Source organism: Rhipicephalus sanguineus, chromosome 10 (genome assembly GCF_013339695.2).
Source record: "Rhipicephalus sanguineus isolate Rsan-2018 chromosome 10, BIME_Rsan_1.4, whole genome shotgun sequence".
Classification (NCBI taxonomy): Eukaryota; Metazoa; Arthropoda; class Arachnida; order Ixodida; family Ixodidae; genus Rhipicephalus; species Rhipicephalus sanguineus.
In genome coordinates, this window is record NC_051185.1 from 40,636,297 (window position 1) to 40,656,577 (window position 20,281).

The window sequence follows — 20,281 nt, forward strand, 5'->3', positions numbered from 1 at the left end:
GAAAAAAGAAAGAAAGAAAGAAAGAAAGAAAAAGAAAGAAAGAACTCTGGATGCGTCCAAAAGTCATCGACAGCAGGTGTCATTAAAGGAACATAAACGGCTAAACGAAATCCTCATGCTTATCATCACCAGCGCGTTGAGCTATGACGAGCAACGTGCTTTTATGTACATACACTGTGCGCGTTAGTACGAATTCAACTGTGAACTTATACCAACATGCCCAAATGGCAGATATCCTAAATGAGAGCAGCATTTTGGGCTAATTGGTGGTCCATGACATCAAAGAAATTGCGCGACGAAAACACGGACAGAAGAAGACAAATGGAAGTACAAACACAGCGGGGCACGTGGGGATGGCGCTGTGTTTGTACTTGTCTTCTTCTGTCCGTGTTTTCGTCGCGCAATTTCTTTGATGTCCTAAATGCTGAGCTGTCACGCCGAGGTCAGTCAGAGGTTTGGCGCTTTTGCAGTTGGTTGGCCGTACCACAAAGTATTCAGGGCCTGCAAAACAATTATTCCGTAACGCTTATAGGAATCACGAGATGAAACTAAACAATAGAGAAATACATTCACAGCAGTCACGATTGCTTTTTGCTTTTTTCTGCCTTTTTTTTCTTGGAAGTTGTTCCATCCATGTAAAGCGTCGCTGCTTTCAACTTCAAGCGAAGCTGCTTTCTTAGGTAATTCCTTCTTTCGTCCGTGTTTCTGAAAGCGGTTGGCACGCAACACTCGCAGGACGTGCTGGCCGACTTCTGCGCAATGCCCCACGTGCCCTGCAGGCCGCCATTTTACGACGACGACGCTCCCAGAGCCCCGAATGAAAGGCTGCTTCGCCCCCCCCCCCCCTCTCCCCCTCCTTGTTTAACTCGCCTGCTTTCAAAAGCGGGCTACTGACCGAACCCAAGTTCAGCGCGGAAGTGAAGAAACCGTGCCGGCCTTCTTCTTCAATCGCACGCAGCAGGGCCCGACCGGGCAACTCTGCAACCACCGAACGGGCAGCGAGACTCTTTCACCCCCACCCCGCTCACCACCCTGAGAAGCAACAAGCGGGTCCCCATCTTCTTCTTCCAAGAGACGGAAAGCAAACACGCCCAGAGGCTGGTCGTGGCTCGAACGAAACGAGAAGCACAACGACCGCTCCACGCTGCCCGAGGTCACGCCGATGACGCAACGGCATTTCGGAGATCAGTCGGCCGGTCGACCTAGTAAACCGTTATAGCTCTCCCCCTCTTCCCCCCCCCCCCTTTACCCCTCACCCAACCTGCCTTCTCCACCCATGTTCTTACCTGAATGGAAGGACGGCGAATAGAATAAAAAGGCAAGGCAGAAAAAGCAACGATAAGAAGCCGTCGCCAGAGAAAGATCTCGGAGAATCGGCGGGAGGCCCTCGGTAGCGTAGATGGCAAGGCCGACCTATAGGGTGCCCCGCCAGGGGCCGGTACTTTACTTTCGAAGCTCTGCGTTCGGGACCTTACAGGGAACTACGACACTGCAAAGAAGCACTGTGATTCAATGCCAATAATGCACTATAAGCAGCGGCGGATCCAGGATTTTTCAGATGGGGGAGCGCGAGTCAGCTTATGGGAGGACCTGATGAGTCCTATGTTTGCTAAAAATGCTATTGCTGGCGCAATGCTTGAAACATGAAGAAAGGACAGAGAAGAGACGGATGAGGGCCAAGTTCCTCTGATAACTTAGAAGACTGTAAGATAGGGCGTGTTGGTACAAGATGATTAAAAGTGCGTATCAGCTCAAACAACGACAAGAGTGTACAGAAGAGAAGACACATAGCGCTAAAGTTCTTTTCTAAGGGGTATACACTTAAAGATTAAAGAGGGGGGGGGGGGGGGGGGTGTCAGGACCACCGGACCCGCCAGTGGCTAACTGATCAGCGATCGCTCGTTGATGTCATTCGTTTTAGTTTTGACTGGTTTGTGTGTGCACTGTCCTTAGCAACGCGTTTGAATTTTTAGACGCGCGAGGTTCATACATTCGTTGTCATCATTTTGTGTTCTTTCGGTTTGTAGTTATTGTGGGCTCCTCTCACCTCTGTAAAGGTGTGGATAAATATACAAAGGCTGCTGCTGTGGCAACGGCGTCATTCCTTGCGCGCGCACCCCCTCCCACCCCCCCTCCCCTCTTTTGTTATGTGGCTTCCGTAACCCAGCTTAGTGTCATCCATTAACTGCTGCGACAACCAAGAAGATTTTATGTCTGTGTTCTATATATACCGCCCCCGTGCGACGTTGCAGTTGATAGTTGACGTTTGCGTGCATGGTCCGTCTCCAGTTCACTTGTCTGCACACTGAACTGCTTCTACCCACCTAACCAACTAGTTCTAACCAAAAGGCTCTAACCAAACTAGCTCACCTTTCTGACGTTAGAAGTGGCGCCACAACCTGGTGTAAATCAAAGAGGTGGTCACGGTGGTCCTGACCCCCCTGTGTTCAGGCTGGGGGGTGGGGAGGGGGACACTACATGGAACTGTCCTCCCTTTGATATTTGTCTTTCAAATATATTTGAATCGCTTGACAGTTAGCTATAACTAACTATCCGTTCGTATACTGTTGAGTTCGTTGTTCCGCGCATGCGCGGCATGCAGGGACGTAGGAATAAAACTTCCATAGGCGTGGCCAGGCAGGGGCAACGCCCTGTACAGGACCTGAATAAAGTTTTTTTTTTTTTTTTTATCCACCCATTCAGAATAAAACTTGGGTAGTGACTATAGGGTGGCGATGTGTTTTACCGTGAGAGCGTTAGGGCGCACGCTGGCAGAAAAAAGAAAACCATCTGCGTCAAAATTACAAAACGTCACCGGCTTTTTTGCTAATTTATTTCAGGAAAAACTTCGTTAAATCGGGTTTGGCGCCAACTTAGGATTGCTAATTCGGGTTGATGAGAACATTGAACTGTACGGCTACCTGAAGGGGAATGGAAATTTATTAGTTAGATCGGCAACTTCGTAAAATCAGGTTTGGTTAGATCGACTTCTAACCGCAGTTCTTGTTTCCGGAGCTGACCCAAAAAGCTGCTTCTGAAGCCCTGTAGGCGTCGTTAATTCTCCCGGTATTTCTCAACTGTCAAACGAACGCTTTACGCTACAGCGAATGCATACGCGGTGCTCGCGTGCTCATTGATGCGGAAGTGACCGCCGGTGAGGCGGAAGTAAACTGCTGCTATCAAATGCGGAAGAGCTAATGGTATGGATGCACCCAGGGCGCGACGACGGAGCGCGGCGCGGAACGGAAAGGTCACAGGTGACGCCACATCCATCACGGCCCCCGATGATGACTGGTTGAATTGTGCGCGAACTCGGATAACCACGATTTGACAAGGAGGTCGTCCGAAAGGCATCGACCGACGCAGTATATGAAAAAGAAAAAGAATTCAACGACGGTTACGATACTGCCTTATGCGAATTCTGAGTGCAGCTTCGTGTTGAGGCAACGCCAACTGTGTTTGAAGTTTTGGCTATCCGCAGTTGTAGCAATGTAACATTCGTTACACGTTGCCATGGAAACTGCCAGCGCTCGTGTGCTGCGCACACCACTCTGTGCGTTGCAGGCGTCGCGAACCAAGCGAACCGCCGACAGCCGCGGCGTTTCTAGAGTCCGTTGTGAACTCCCTTGGGGCGCGACCTACAAGATACTTTTGCAAGGTACCCACTACGCCATGAATCGTCATAATTTTGCGAAGTAGGGAACAACTCATTATGCCATTATTCACCATTCTGTGGAGAAGCGAGATACCCGCTACACATCTGTAAGGTATTATGTGCATTTTGTTGATGCTGTAATGCTAAAAAATTATGAAAAAATGATGTTGATGCTGAAAAATTATGGCAGATCCGATTGCAGGCCCGTAGCCAGGGGGGCGGGGTGGGCCTGCCCCCCCCCCCCCCCCTCGCCCCGAAATTTTGATGACACATGGTGTTTCATCGGAAATAAATAATGAAAATAGGCGTTTTTCTCAAATAATCAAGGCTTTCAGCAAGCGCCTCCCCCCCCCCCCCCTGAAAAAATTTCCTGGCTACGGGCCTGGACGATCGTAATAGGTGGGACGCTTTAAACCACGCACTCGTTACGCTATTCGCATTGTGTGACGCCAGGTGTTATTCCACTCTTCTACCACGCTATATATGCATCTGTTAACGTGATTCCTTGCCCGACATGATGCCCGTATAGGGTCTTTTTGCGAATGACTTTCAAGCACCTGCGTGGCTCTGTGGTAAAACACGTGACAGCGACGCAGAGGGCCCGGGTTCAAATGCCATCCGATCCTGGATTTGTTTTTCTCATTTCATTTATTTTTCTTACTTCGCGCGATAGCGGTTACGGACACCGGCGGCGGTAGCGGTGGCAGCGGCGGCGGACAACTACGGCACTGTTGTTGCGATCTCATAACAGCTTTCGCTGTAAAAGTATTATGCCTTAAGGGCAAGTCTGTATCGCAAAAAAAACAACACCCAAGCACCCCGTACAGACGGTTAACCAACGAAACTTAAATGTGCGGCCCCGGCGTTTGCCACTCGTTTAATTCCGACGGTTCACGAAAGTCTTTCTCAATTATATAGTTATGTCTGTCCAGAAATCTTAATTGGTGTTTGCCGCCCGTGTGTTCCCTTCCACGTTTTTGGTGCACCAGTGGTGAGCAGTGGCATTTTCCCAATTTCTGCGGCACATGCGTTTTGCCCGCGGACGACTTCATTTTTTGGTGCACTCTAAAAAAATGTGTCAATTGACTCTCTTTTCATACATGTAAGAGTCACATGTGTAGCACTCCCTTTAGAGAGGCAAACTGGCGCTCTTTGGGAGAGTCATGCATTGACTCTCTATTGGAAAGTCGTGCGTTCCACGACTCTCCTAAAGAGGGTAAACGTGCCTTTCTAAAGGGAGTGCTACAAATATGACTCTCAGATGCATAAAATGAGAGTCACATTTCTTGGACTGTGGACCAGTGATGAGCGGGGGAGCTTGCCCAATTTCCGTGTCAGGTATACGCGCTAGGAGTTTTCGCGTACGTAGGACGGACGAATTTCGGTTCCGCCTAGCCATATACACCTTCGCTGTAAGAAAGATTTTATTGCGACGCATTCTACGTGGATGTAAACTTGTATTTCAGCAGCGGGTCTTTTGAGTCAGAACCAAAAATAAGCCTTTTTCCCCGAGCTAAAAAATGGAAGAAAAAAAATCTCTAAGTATGCAAATTCTCTAATTATGGCATACAAAATATCGCATGAAACTATAAACAAGGCGACACATAAACTTACCAGTGACAAGAACATATAAACAGCGACGACAACGAATAAAAAAATTTTTGCGAGTCACGCTTATTTTGCTTCTAATTTGATTCGTCATTTGTTTCTTCGTTAATACTTTCTTTTTGCGTATCTAAGTTATTGTTCATTTCAAATTATTGTTCTGGAAAAAGTGTGTATCTTTTTACGCATGAGTCCTTCATGGTCCTTGCAAGAACTTTCGAATTCGCCCTTCTAATACACTTATTAATGTGAGTCTTCTGGCCAGCACCCAGTAGTGGGTAGGCGCATTTTCTGTAAGTTTAATACCATCATAATACAAAGCCGAGTCAGCCAATTCTTTGAGCAGGTGGAGAGCAACGCAAGTTGCATGCCCTAAGTGCCATGCGACTGCCAACGCAGATATCAAGCAACTGAACTAGCCCTCCTGTTGATGATGCTATTGATGGTAAGGATGAATCGTAGCTTCACACTACGAACACATCGTTGTTTGTAAACACAAAGTCAGAACAAGGCCATGGAAGACAACAGTCGTGGCAGCCTGTGCACCGCTATCGAGGCTAAGAAAACGTCACTTCCGCCCCGTCCCTCGTTTCTCCCTCTTTTTGCAGCCTTCTTCATCACGACAGCACCGTTATATGTTGTCCCACTTCCCAAGTTGTTGGATTAGACGCATCGCCTAACGCGAAAACGGACGGTCAGTGGCGTCAGCGCGAGTGATTCAAAAATTCATCAATAAACTACGTCATCATGGCGTCACACATCGCCAAAATTTGTGACGTCATCATGACGTCATCACATGAAATTGTCGCTTGTTCAAAGGTGGGCCGATCCCGGAGGCAGCGCAAAACCAGGTGATGTGCACAAATCTCGCAATGCCTCAGATCTTGGAGGCAGCGAAAAACCACGTTAAGTGCAGAAAGCTTTCGGAGGTGGGGGATGATTAGTGCGTCGGCTCAGAAGAAAAAGATGGTGTTCGCCTACAAGTCGTCTTGGGCGAATACATAAGGGACCCCGTGTCGAGCTGCTAAGCTCAAGGACGTGGGTTCGATTCCAGGCCAGCGCGAACCCCAGGTGGTCGAATTATTCGCAGACCTCCACTACGCCGTCTCTGATAACCCGAGTCTCTTTGAGACGTTAAACCAAGCCAACCGACCAACCAACCAACTTTCCTTACTCACGAGTGCTCCCATAAAGTCTACAAATGCATGACACGTACGCATTTACAACAACGGTGGCTGCACCTGGCGCTGTCGTAACCATGTCGCTCCGTTACAAAGCCACATTACCATTTGCGCTTGCGAGCAACGCCAGTGTGCGGTCGTTTATGCTTACGTTTGTGCTTCCATCGCTTGGGCTGCCACCGACCGTGACGACCGTTCAAGTCTGGAGGCTATACAGCGCCATCAAAGTGCAATTACCGAGCAGTTTCGTTCGTGCAGCGTATGAACAAAACGGCGTGAGGCATAGGCAGTTACGGGCGTAATTAGGTGGTCATAGCGGGCAGGCGGTCCTCTCCACTGCTCGTCCAGCGGTCATTGCCAGCGTGTACCGTACGTGCACCGTTGGCCAATGTGCATAGCGGTGCGCAAAGTGTCCTTCGTCTTTACCGCGTAAACAAAGCGCACCGACGGGGAATAAACAACGCTGTAGTCTCAGACGGCCGCGTTTTAGATGATGCAATGAAAGTGAAATCACCGTGCTTAAAAAAAAAAGAAAAACTTACAGGGTTCCTTATGTATTCGCCTAAGACGACTCGAAGGCGAAAGCCATGATCTCCTTGTTTTTCTTCTGAGTCAATGTATTGATCCTCCCTCGCCCCCCTCCGAACCCTTTCTGCATCTAACGTGGTTTTTCATGGCCTCCAGGATCGGAGGCATAGCGAGCTTTCTGCACCTCGCCTGGTTTTGCAATGCCTCCGTGATCGGCTCACCTTTAACAAATCAAGGCTTGAGATTGGGCTAGTTGGTAATCCATCTTCAACAAACAGCGCAGGAGTGGACAACGTACAAAGAAAGGAAGAGCGCTTGTCTTCCTTCCTTTCGTTGTTCGTTGTCCTCTCCTGCGCTGTTTGTTGAAGTTTGACAAAGCGACGATGTCGTGGGATGAGAATTTTAGAGCGCAGCCCTTAGGCGCCCGTTCCTGCGTTGAGCGGCGTCGCCGTTGGCGTCGTCGGCGTAACCGATAGCGAGAACGGGTACGAAAGAGAGCGAACGCGGAGTCTGTCGATATCACGAGCCACTGGCGTGTCTAACCTCGCCTTCTTCCTCGGTCACGCGTGCTGGCCCCTCGGTCGCAGCGCGTGCGTATATGCAGGGCTGGCACGTGCACTTCGGCTGGCTTCGCTTGTGAGCCTGCAATGCAGAGTGGTGTGGGCAGCACTCAAGCGCTGTCGAAGTTTCGCTTGCTTCGCGACGCCTGCAATGCACAAAGTGGTGTGCGTAGCAGTAGCACTCGAGCGATGGCAGTTTCTGTGGCAATGTGTAACGAATGTCACATCGCTACAACTGCGGTTAGCCAAAAGTTCAAATGCAGTTGGCGTTGCCCGAACACGAAGCCGTGCAAGCGTACGGGTGTTCTCTGGCTGCGCTCAGAATTCGCATTAGGGAGTATCGTAATCGTCGCTGAATTTTTTATCACTCATGTTGACGCCGCCGACGGTCAATTTTCTCGTTTGATGAAGCATCTAAGGATTTCGTCTTAGAAGAAAAGAAAAAATTACAGCATATCCACGGGTGAATGATTAAGAGCTTGGGCGAAGCTCCTGAAGCAATCATGGTTACACCGTGAAATGTTCAGTGGTTTCGCCCAGCAGTAATCAAAGCGATACGCCGCTTTATTTTCCTCTTTTTCTTCTTTTTTGTTTTTTATTTATTTTTATTTTATATTTTTATTTGTCTTATTTTATTTTCTATCTCTATGGGATAGCGCCATCTAGTATATCGTCACCCAACTGCAGTTTGCATGCATCTCTATAAGACAGCGCCACCTATTGAATGATACGGGAGACGCGACGGCGGGAAAACGCCGCATGGAGCGACGACCGACCAGACGATGCCATAAGGAGCGCCCCTAAAATATTACTTTTAATGAATAAGTTATTTCATAGGAGCATCGTATCGTGATCGATTGTTTCATGTTCAGTTGTGGTTGCGCCACCTAACAGGCAGCATGAATCCTACGTGCCTGGGCTGCGGATGGCGGCCACTCATCACTCTTTATATTCGCTATGGACCCGCAGCAGACGTAGCGCTTGTGGATGGAGCCGACGCATTCGTGATAATCGCGTAAAGTAGGGACATTAGAGGCATGTTAGATGGTCTGGCAAACGACACTGTTCAGTAAACTTTTTTTCTCTCAGTATAATGGCAGCACTGTTCCTGAAGTAGTATGCAACAGTACACTCCGAATAATGCACATACCTTCTATCCAACAGGGCTTGTTGCTGAGCTAGTTGGCTCATTAGTTGAGGAAAAACTGTAATGACGGAAAGAAGATGGGGACGAAGAGAAGACGTGTCTGTCAGTTCTGTCTTCGCTTCGTCCCCGTCTTCTTTGCGTCATTGCAGTTTTCGTAGCGTTAGCTACACTGGCCGATCTCGAGCAGTTTCGCGTGGCAATTCGAGAGCCGTGCCGCGCATGCGCGAGGAGAAGTGACGTCACACAGCTCACGCTACATATATCCTGGCACAGCCGAGCTAAGCCACTACAATTTTATTCTTCTATCCAACCTTGTCTGTATAATGCAGACAACTTGCTATTAAGGCTCGTATATACGTATAATGTAAAGCCGTAATGCCATACACTCTAAGCAAAAAAAAAAAATGGAGCAGCTACACACTAGTAGTGCGAAGACTAAGGAAGCGGTGGAGCTGGTGGCCTTGCTCTCCTTCTTTTCCCTCCTCCTCACCCTCTCTTCCCTTTCCCAGCCCTTGCTATACTGTACTGTACTGTACTGTACTGTACTACTATACTATACTATACTATACTATACTATACTATACTATACAAGACAACTCCACTAACGTGAAACCCGGGGAGGTGCGAAGCACCGGTATTTCCCATAGGAACAGTCAATATCAATGAGAGGACAGCGTCCTCTCATTACTACAGGCAGCGTCCAGCGCAGACAGCGTCCATCGAGAAACAGAGCTCTTCCTGAGCGAACGCGCCGTCTTATTTGCCACTTGCTTTACCGTGACGGGCGACGACGGGAAACACCGTGACGGGCCACGACAACAGGAGACGCCGGCAGCTCGAGCGCGTAAGGTGCTTCGCACCTAAAAAACGCCAGGTCTGAGCGTAATGCGCAGAACCGTCATAGCGTAAGCTGGGGCAGCGGCCTTCATAGAGCCCGCTGTAATGTCTCTCCTACTGCAAGTACAATTGCGGAATACCCATTACGCAGTAAATAAACCCTTTTTAGGAAGTAGCGAATCGCCCACTACCTGTTCCTCAGGCAATATGCGCACCTGCGTAGCTGTACACGCTGTTGATTCTGTGGTGGATGATGACGAGGGTGATTAGTTGTGGCTGAGCCCTTTGTAATGGATGGGAGGCTTTTAAATACCCACTCGTTACGCAATTCCAATGCTGTGTCGACTGGTGCGATTCGACTCTGCTGCCACGCATTATTAGATCTCTTAACGCGTTTCCCTGCCATATATGACGCTTGTACAGGGTTCTTTTGCGAATAATATTAAAGCACCGGCGTTGCTCTGTGGTAGAGCACTTGCTTGCCCCGCATAAATGCCGAATCCACTTTTGAATCCACCTTGAGTAATCTTTCTTTTACTCAATGTGCGTGATAGCTGCGACGGACACCGGCGGCGGACAACTACGCCACCAAAATCGTCTGTTGCTGTGAGCTCGTAACAGCTTACACTGTAAAAATATTTGGTGCCCTTCATCAGCTGTGTGCGTTGCTTGCGTGTTTTTGACGCAAATGATGGTCGCATTACTGTGTGTTCTTCCACCTGCGATCACGACACCGTCCAACGTGGAGACTTCAGCGGGGCAGCCGTGGATGGCATCGAGTACATACATAACTCCCTCACTGTTCACTGAGGAATCGATTCGCAATAACACGCGACCACCTGACGTCTGTCAAACGGAGTTGTCATTGCGTCTAGATGTGAGGAATATCCGCAGCAAATGTCCGCTCTGAAGAAGACGAAAAGGAAAAGTTTAACGAACGACTTTGGTACAGGCTTTTGACCATCAGGTACCGCGAGTTACATCACTCTCTACTGTGAATGCTTACATGAACGAACCACTTACGATCATTCTCGATCATTCTCAATCTTAACTGTAAGTACCGAGTTTTAAAACCTTGGTCGTGTTTTGTCCTCCGTTTCTAAGTAATTGCTGGTGCAAAAACCATTCCAGCTCGAAGCATACGAATACTTTGTGAGCCCGGGTGAAATTATTGGGAAGCAAGTAGACACACAATGGTATTAGACTGTGTTCTCTGAGCGGTGTAGTTCCTCCCGAAACTTAACAACAAATTGGCGTTACTTATCAACCGCGGCGATATAGTGCTGTACCACGCGGGCCAAAGGGAAAGGCAGCGACGAAGAAAGCGTGGCGCGCCCCGCGAGCGCGAGGACAAGGCCCGCCCCAACGGCTTTCTCTTCAAAAGCTCAGGCAAGCTAAGCTGACCGCTCCCGGACCGCAGTCGCGGACAAGCCAGCACCGCCTCAGAAAGGGCCCTTCTGGTCGAAAGGCCAGTCCCTTGAAGTCCTCGTCGCGGTCTTCGCCGCGCGCGGTCCGTCCACCCTGGCCGACATGGCCAACTCGTTCAAGCGCTTCCTCACCATCTTCGGCTACAAGCTGGACCGCAAGTGGGGAAACTTCAAGGCGCGCGTCAAGGAGAAGACCGACAAAGGCAACGCGGCGTCGTGGAGCAGCGTTCGCTCGCCCATCGACAACCTGCGCCGCAAGAAGAAGAACGGCTTCGGCAAGCTGGACGACCGCAACGTCGTGACCCAGGAGTTGCCGGCCTTCGGCGCCTACTGCCAGTACTGACGCCGCTACCCCTTCGATTGCCTTCTTCCAAGCCTGAAACCCAGTTCAACTCGAGGTGTCCTCTTTCGCTCATCTTAGAACCAAGCTGTCTTGATCCTGGAAACCCTGCCTTTAAACTATCCTTCTGTCAGTAACTCTTCTTCTCTCAAAGACCTTGTACCTTACTCTCATTCAATTGAAGATGCACCCAAGCCCGTGAATTCAGCACGTCCTTCGCCCTGCCACGCCTGCTCAACACGCCGTTTCATCTAGGTTCAGCGTACCTCCGTGCCCCTGGTCCTTAGAAGCACCGGGACCACCGACAGCAACCGCCGTTTTCCGCAATCGTGTTTCCGTGTCTGCCTTACGATACAAACAGCTACTATAACCTCTGCCACATTCGCCAGGCTCCTCTTCTGTCCACCGCCGTCTTATAACTCCAGCTGTCACGTGCAACTTCTCTTGCCTCTTCTCGTTACAAGTGCTATGAAGTAAAAGCGACCTGAAGCAACCTTCCCTGGCTTGCTTACTCTTTTCACCAAAACAGCTCGGTTCTCATGAACCTTAGTGTAGTGCACGGTAGCTTTAGTACTCCAGTATCGATGTACAGACTCTCCTGTCTTCTTTTAACCAAGTGTGCTCAAGCATTTTTAGAAACGTTTGCGCTCCCCTGGTAGCTTCCCGTTGACGTGTTCAGATGTTTTCACTTTCAGGAGCATTTCGCGTCTCACAGACTGTGATGTCTCGTGTTTTTGCTTCCCCGAGTACGTAGGACAATGTTTTTTATTGAGCTTTTTTATCGACTTTTATTGAGCTAGAAGCAGCGATGTTCTAGAAGGTACGTCATTTAATTTCTTTTTGTTCTGCAGCGAAGGAGGCCCAAGCATCGAACTAGGCATATTAAAAATACGGAAGGCCGTGCGTCTACGAATACTCAAAACTCTTGCTCGTTAAATAAAACGCTCGAAACCTGCCTCTTGTGCAACTTATCTGTTCCAAGACTTCGTAACAGAGGAGATTGTTTACCTCGAGGTTACGCGGAGGGCACATCGCAACAGGTGTCGTGTGTCGCGTGCACGATACTGTCGCATATTTACCCGTTGCATGGTTGTCATGTAAATGTGTTCGCCAGCAGAACTTTATTGGGTATTTGGCGCAGTCGAATGCTAATCTGGCGTCCCTTGACCATACCATACAAACAGCGCAGTTACCAGTCTGACGTTCTTTGATTACATAGTACTACTATATATGTTCTCTGGTACCAGGCCCGTAGCCACGAGTTTTTTCGAAGGGGGGAGGGAGGGGGAGGGGCACTTGCTGAAAACCTTGACTATTTGAGAAAAACACCTATTTATTCATAGTTTCGTTATTTATTTTTGGTACAAACACCTACTTCACCAAAAATTTCCGGGGCGGGGGGCGGGCCCCTAGCCTAACCCCCCCCCCCCCCCCCATGGCTACGGGCCTGTCTGGTACTACTATGTGCATCAAACGCGCCGCTAGCGTTGTCGGTGTTTTGAATATAACATTCACCGACAAACATTGTATAAGTAGCTTTCGGTTAACGTTTCCCGTATTGTGTTTGATCGATTCAATGTTAGTTACGCCGGCGCATAGAAGACTTGCCAAGCTGTCGGTGCGACATTGATTGTTTTCCTGCCGGCGCTATCTGCATTCTCATCATTATCCGCCATTTCGTAAAAGAGGCAGGCGTGCCTCTTCCGAATGAAGCACATCAAACGAGCCATGCGCGCGCGTTGTTGAAACACAACGTAAAATACACATTTCACACTAGGCCGGCATCTCTGGCCATACTGTAAAACTCCGTGGACGAGTCCGCGAGCAGATCGTTGGGAGGTCCCATCTCGATCACCTCACCGTCCGCCATGACCACTACCCTGTCCGCGTCCAAGATGGTGTTAAGCCTGTGCGCGATCGTTATCACCGTGCTCTCCTTGAACATTTCTCGGATAACCCTCTGAATGAGCGCGTCCGTCTCGACGTCCACAGCGGCCGTGGCCTCGTCCAGGATCAGGATCCTCGAGTGCTTCAGCACGGCACGACACAGGCACACCAGCTGGCGCTGCCCGACGCTGATGTTGGCGCCGCCTTCGGTGATGGCCGTCTCGAGGCCCTCCGGGAACCGTTCTCTCAGGTTGGTCGTGTCCAGGACCTCCCACAGCTCGCTGTCCTCGTGCACGTCGTCCGGGTCCAAGTTCATCCTCAGCGTTCCGCTGAATAGCACCGCGTCCTGGGGGATGATGGTGATTTTCGAGCGCAGGTCGAACAAGCCGATCTTGGAGATGTCGATGTCGTCAATGACGATGCAGCCCTTGGCCGCCTCGATCATGCGGAACATGGCCAGCGTGAGCGTCGACTTGCCGGCACCCGTCCGGCCCACGATGGCGACCTTCTCGGCGGCGTCGAACTCCACGTTCACGTCGCGCAAGCACAGCCTCAGCCCTTCCCTGTAGCGCGCGCTGTAGTTGATGAATGAGATGGCTCCCCTTTGGGGCCAGTTCTCAGGTGGACCCGGCTCGACGTAGCGCGCCGCCTCGCCCTCGATCTTGGAGTACTCTTCGACTCGCTCCGAGGACACGATAGCCGCCTCCGACTCGGCGGCGTAGTGGACCAGGTTGTTGAAGGCGAACGTGGACGTGATGATGTAGGACATGAGAAGGCCCGCCGTGCCGGGGCTGATGGTCTCGCGCCAGTGGATGATGAGGACGGCGGTGACTATGACGAGCGCGCAGCCGATCAGGTCCAGCCGGCTGATCATCCACAGCTTGGAGATGAGCAGCGAGAAGGAGCAGTTCTGCGTGACGTCCACCTCGTTCAGGAAACGGTTGATGAAGATCTGCTCGGCGTTGTAACTCCGTATGCTACTCAGACCGTCCAGGGTTTCGCCGAACGTGTTCACCACGGGAGACCTGGGATTCGAATGGAGGAAATCTGTAAGGGTAGGCTGTAACATATCCGCCGCAGTGGCGTAGTCAGGGGTGGCACACCGGGCGCGTGCTCCCCCCGCCTCCCCGAAATATTATTTCTGCTATGGGATACAGAGCACAAAATGACACTCGACTCATGAGTCGACTCACTCAGACTGACTCCGATTCAGATCTGGCCCTGAGTCTGAGTGAGTCCGGGTGAATAAATAATTTGGTGAGTCCGGTTGAGGAAAATATTGGTGAGTCTGAGTCCGAGTGAGGGGATAGGGGAAGCGGAGAGGGGAGAAGGGGAGCGGAGAGCGGAAAGGGGAAGTGGAGATGGGAAAGGGGGAGATGAGGTGTGGGGAGGGGGTTTGCGCATGCGTAGTAAGGGTGGTCACGCCGCACACCACCACCACCACCGGATTGAACTCCGCCATAAGATGCTTCGCATCTAAAAACGAATAGTCACGACGCTGCTGGGTTATAATACATTGGAGCAAGCACAAGGCCAGTGGTACAACAAAGCAGTTAGCCACTATAAACATTAATACGCACTATTATAAACATTAGTATAAACATTAATACGCACTATTGCACCTCGTTTTACGACATACACTGCCATAATGTTAATAATGATTGTCGGGGTTTTGCGTGCCAAAACCATATATGATTATGAGGGACGCCGTAGCGGACGGCTCCGGAAATTTCGACCACCTGGGGTTCTTTAACGGGCACCTAAATATAAGTACACGGGCCTCAAGCATTCTTGCCTCCACCGGAAATGCGGCCGCCGCGGCCTAGATTCGATCCCGCGACCTTCGGGTCAGCAGTCGAGCACCATAACCACTAGACCACCGTGGCGGGTTACGCTGCCCTCATGGACAGTAGCAAAGCGGGACGTTTGTTTATAAATATCAGCAAAATTATTCCTTTTAATTTGTTTCCATTCAGCGACTTATAAGTGTTGCAAAATTCTGCTCGGCAACTCCGCCGCGGCGAACGCAGATAGGAAACGAAACGACAACGTTGACGCACCTGGTGACGCCTTCCAGACGCTTTAGCTGCCTCAGTGTGCGCAGGTAGAACTTTTGCATGTAGACGTAGAGGCAAGCCAAAGGCACCGCGGCGATCAGGAACTCCGGCAGGACGACCGATATGAGGACGCCCATGGCCATGAGCTGGAAGAAGAGCTCGAAGAATACGTTCGACATGAGCGGCAGCTGCACGTCCAGCTGGTCGATGTCCTTGCCCGCCCTGTTTAGGATGCGTCCCACGGGAGTCGTGTCAAAGAAGGACATGGGCGCGTCGAACATGCACGCCATCATTTTCTCGTGCAGTGACCTCGAAGCCTTGATGGTGCCGTAACTGAGCATGGACGTGCCGAGGAACGCGAACAGGCCCATTAGGGTTCCCAGCACCGCGTAGACGATCATCCGATGGGTCCTTCTGGCCACTGTCTGCTCTGCCTTGGGTAGGTACGAGTCCTGGCTCCAACTGCCGATCCAGAGGCCGCACCCTATGTCGAACGCTCGACAGCACGTGTAGCCGGTGAAGGTGAGGAAGATGATGAGGCAACCCACGTGCTTAAGGTAGTTGATGTACACCTCTTTCTTGATGGAGCCCACCTCGACGCCCTCAGCGCAGACAAGCGCGTTCGCCCTGGTGATGGCCGACACGGTGGTGTTGGTGTCCCCGCTGTCGGCTACGCTGGACGTCATCTTGCTCATCATCGCGGCGGTGTCGGGCTTGCTGCCGTCGTCGTCGCCGCGCTGTCTCGAGAACTCGCGAATGACACGGGCAAAGTCGCCTCCTCTAGAAATCAGTTCGCGGTAGGTTCCGAAGTCCGCGACCCTGCCCTCGTGGAGAAACAGGACGACGTCGACCGCTTGCAGGAGCGCGAGGTTGTTCGTCACGAAGATGCGCGTCTTGTTCTGCAGAAGCCCCCGAGGGCCAATGACCTTGTTGAAGATTTTCGCGCAAACCTCTGCATCCACGGCACTGAGAGGGTCATCCAGAAGGTAGATGTCCTTGTCCAAGTAGACGGCCCTCGCAAGGCTCACCCGTTGGCGCTGACCTCCACTTAGGTTAACTCCTTTCTCGCCGATCTCGGTTTTGTCGCCGTCCATGAGCATCTCGAAGTCGCTTCTCAGGCAGCACTTGTCCGTGACCCTCTTGTAAAAGTACTTCTCGTAATCGTTCATGAACGTGATGTTCTTGCGTATTGTTCCGTGAAGAATCCACGCGCGCTGCGGAACGTACGCTATTTCGCCATCAATGTCGATGCTGCCTTCTACGAGATCCATCTCCCCCAGCATGGCGTTCAGAAAGGAAGACTTGCCGCATCCCACGAGGCCGAACACGCCTACGAGCTGACCCTTGGGTATGACCACGTCTATGTCCTGCAGGAACGGCGGGTCGTCCGATTCGGTGGACCACGTGAAGGAAGCGTTCGAAAAGCGGATGGCGTTACCCTCCCCTGGATCGCTGCCGATAACGTCCGTGTTTTTTTCTTCGGCTTCCAGGAATTGGGCGATCCGGTCCAGAGATACCGATGACTGGACGAAATTGGAAATGACGTCGGGACACGTGGCGAGATTCATTCTAAGCATGCTGCACAGCGTCATGCATACGAATCCGGTCTGCACGTCTAGCGTGGTGATGCCCTCCGATATCATGTAGACGGCGAAGATGGCTAGAGACTGGACAAACGGGAGCGTAAACCAGAAGAACCGCATGGTGGCCGCCAGGATGGCGTAGAACTTGATCGTCAACACCTCCTGGTTGCGTATGTCGAGAATGCGTTTCATGAAGGGAGTTTCCCAAGTGTAGAACTTGAGGATGCGAATGTTGCTCAGCGCTTCGTTGGTGAACATGAGCCGGTTGTCCTTCAATGTCATGAGCCTCTGCTGCAGCTTGTCCGCCATACGGGTGAGTATTCCTGTTATTGGAAATATCAAAACCGTGACTACTATGATAGTGAGCGACGACGGGCCTATGAAGAACCACAGCCACACTGCCGACATGAGCGTCATGAAAAGCGCACCCATGCCAGATGTCACGAAGAGGGATGTCTGGTATACCTTGTCTGCGTCCACGGTCATCAGGTTGATGATCTCCCCCGCAGTGTATTTCGTCAAACAGGCACTCGCTATCCGCAGTGTTTTTGTGTACACCGCGTGGACCAATATGCCCTTGAGCTGTAGGCCCATGACGACGTAGTGAAAGTCGCAATGCCTCAAAAGTGTCATTCCAGCCTTTCCCGACAGGAAGATGATCGCAGTGTAGAAGTACCCTTTCCAATAGTACTCTTTCTTGTCGATCACGAAGCTGATGATGAATGTCAGGAGGACGGGCGGCGTAGTCCTGAAGAAGGCGAACATAATCTGCGCGACTAGAGTCGTCATCACATTGCCCCACACAGTACGGAAAAGGGACCACTTGAGGTGCCTGCCGCTGGTGGGGTTTTTGTTGACCCGCAGCCACCTTTTGTAGTTGTTCACCGTCTTGACCTCCTCGGAAACTGGGAAGAGGTCGTCCACCCTGAGCGTCTTCCGGTAACCGGACAGAATGAGAGACGTGTACCACTCGAAGCTGAGGTACGATATGGGCGACGCCAAGTCCATGGGGCATATCCCGGGCTTCTCCTTCCCGTAGTGTTCCGTGAACGAATAGAGGACCACTAGGCCCCACATGACTGGGTAGGCGATCATTTGCAGCGTGTAAGTAAACGCCGAGGGCAGCGCCTCGCTACGCGAGCTGAACGTGTTGCGCATCACCCTGTAGTAAGTGGCGGTGCTGCAGCACGCGTTCAGTGTCCAGTACAGAAACAGCACGTTGGACGTCTGTCGGCCGCGTCTCTGTTCGGCGTACTGGTAGAGCATCGAGATGACGCAGCCGGCAAGTCTCATCACGCACGCCATGTACTCGCTCCGGGCCACGTCGGGGCCGCCATAGTCGTTGAGACAGAGGACGCGGAGGAGGCAGAGGTACAACATGAAGGCGTACTTGGCGTAAGAGAGCAGGGTCATCGGATAAGGAGGCACCTTGGGCCCGATCGAGGAGACCATCTTGAACGGAAGAAACACCACCAGCACGGAAAACGGTATCCACGTGAGCACGGTGTTCTCGAAACATGGCGTCAGTCGAGGGTAGTCGGTGTACCACGTGACGTTCGGCTGCCACAGCGGGGTGCTGCAGAAGCCGCCAAAGGACATGCTGCTCGCGCTTCGCGGAAGGGTCGTTTACGGCGACTGAAGAAGACGCGTTCACGTCGTTGCTACTAGCGGCGAGGTGGCCGGGACACGCGTCAGCCGTTCCCTCGCGAAGACGCCGCGTCGAGGTTCATACCGTCTTCTTGAGCGCGGGAGGCTCGGAACACGTCGTCGACGGGTGGCGTTTAGTTTTCATCGCCGTCATACACGGGTCATGGCTCGAAGGACTTGCGCGCTTGTCCTGCGGCCAGTGCCTTGCGGAGCGATCCGAGAGGCAGGGAATCCTGCGGCCGGCGTCTACGCAGTATGCGCTGTCCTGGATCCCGCAGACCTCGCGCTACCGACGTGCGCTGTCCCCGTAGTGGACACCATACGCCGGTCCACGCAGGACCGAGCCCTCGGTAGCGGCCCTCGGCGGATCCTTGTTTTGGTTCTTCTTTCTCGTCCACAACCACATCAATGCTAGATTGTTGCCGAGCTAAGACGCTAGTAACATTCTGTGTTTAGACTTGTACGTCATTTAGCCGTAAACTTGTCTTTCTGAAGCACTTTCATCGCGTTATTTGCCTCCTGCTTACGCAAGTTCACTTAGTGTAAAAATACAGAGATGGGGTTATTGCAGCATTCGTGATATCTTGCGCCTGTACAATGTCTGGACAAGCGATGCTGTTGTCAGGTGGCATAAAAAATACACAGTGATTCTTTTACACCCAGACGGTGTAAGGCATCGGTTTATAAATACAGCTTTCTTTTAGCCATGGACGTAGTTGCAACTAGAGGAGGTGTGACCGTCTTGCTCCCTAGCCCTGTTTCTGAGCACCTTGGCACCTTTCCTTTTTTTCCCCACTAGAGCCCAAAAGAAACATATCTTAATGTAATTACAATTCCCCACAGCATGATCATCGTCAGTGCCTGTGAGCAAATTTTGTATTCGCATGAACGCCTGCAGTTCACGAGCGGAGCGCGAGGGGAGTGGTCAGGAAGAGAAAAACGACGTTAGTATTTTCTACAAGCTTACTGTATATGTTCCCCTTGGAGAACATATACGCTCCCGTAGGGTGCATATACAGTAACTCTACGGCAGCCTAGAGTTACTGTATTACTCCCCTTGGGAGAGAGAGAGAGAGAGAGAGATAAGATTCTTTAATGAAATGCCCTTGGGAGCATATGCAGTAACTTTACCGCAGCTTACATAAGCACAGCTCAGCGCCATAGGGAATAGGAATGGGCGAACAAAAGAATAAAAGAGGAGACGGGACAGTCGTTCCCAATACCTTGGTGGGCCAGGTTAGAACGACATCTCGCAGTTTCCATAGAAAGCTACTATTGACCGATGGTTGACAACAGATCAGGAATTCAGGATGTCTGTATTGGCACGCTGCTCCTTACACATTTACTGCGTACGTTAACTAACGCAGTTCGCCAAAGAGTCGTCTAAAATGTGCGCACTGTTTACTGTCTGTATGAACTGACGCAGTTCCCCGGAGTCTGTAAAAGTCTAAAATGTGTGCTTATAACCTGAATAAGAATTACGCACTGTAGCCTGCTCGCGCTCTGTGAACGCCGCTGTGAAAAGCTCAGCCAAATCTTCCAGTCGCGCTTGTCAAGGAGAGTTCACAAGCGGAGCGCCAAGTTGCCACTTTCTCAAGCGCCTTCTGTTCATACAGAAGCCCGTACACAGTCTTCAGCGGGCCGTCATACAACAGACTGCCGCAGTTTGCTCATAGCTGGCATACGATAAGAGTAGCGTTTGGATCAGGTGCCCTTCTTGCCACGAGGTGCCGCTCTTCATTACAGCAGAGCTGTTATGCCCGAGGTTTGCCGTGTGTCGTAGATGGAAAATTATCATCATTATGAACCGGCACGCGCTGTCTTCGT

General features: G+C 51.2%; 2 protein-coding genes across 2 annotated transcripts; one reads left to right on the forward strand and one right to left on the reverse strand.

The window, feature by feature from the left end:
* The first annotated feature begins 10,870 nt into the window (after positions 1-10,870).
* LOC119372632 (uncharacterized) lies at positions 10,871-11,392 on the forward strand. The gene has a single exon (XM_037643104.2). It carries the CDS (start codon positions 11,044-11,046, stop codon positions 11,281-11,283), a length of 240 nt encoding a protein of 79 aa, XP_037499032.1. The 5' UTR covers positions 10,871-11,043; the 3' UTR covers positions 11,284-11,392.
* A 1,537-nt stretch (positions 11,393-12,929) lies between these two features.
* LOC119406350 (multidrug resistance-associated protein 1) lies at positions 12,930-18,406 on the reverse strand. The gene is made up of 2 exons (XM_037673090.1): positions 15,228-18,406; positions 12,930-14,192 (listed from the first exon to the last, which is right to left on the reverse strand). The coding sequence occupies exons 1-2, from the start codon at positions 18,404-18,406 to the stop codon at positions 13,049-13,051; spliced, it is 4,323 nt and encodes a 1,440-aa protein (XP_037529018.1). The 3' UTR covers positions 12,930-13,048.
* Between the last annotated feature and the right edge of the window lie 1,875 nt (positions 18,407-20,281).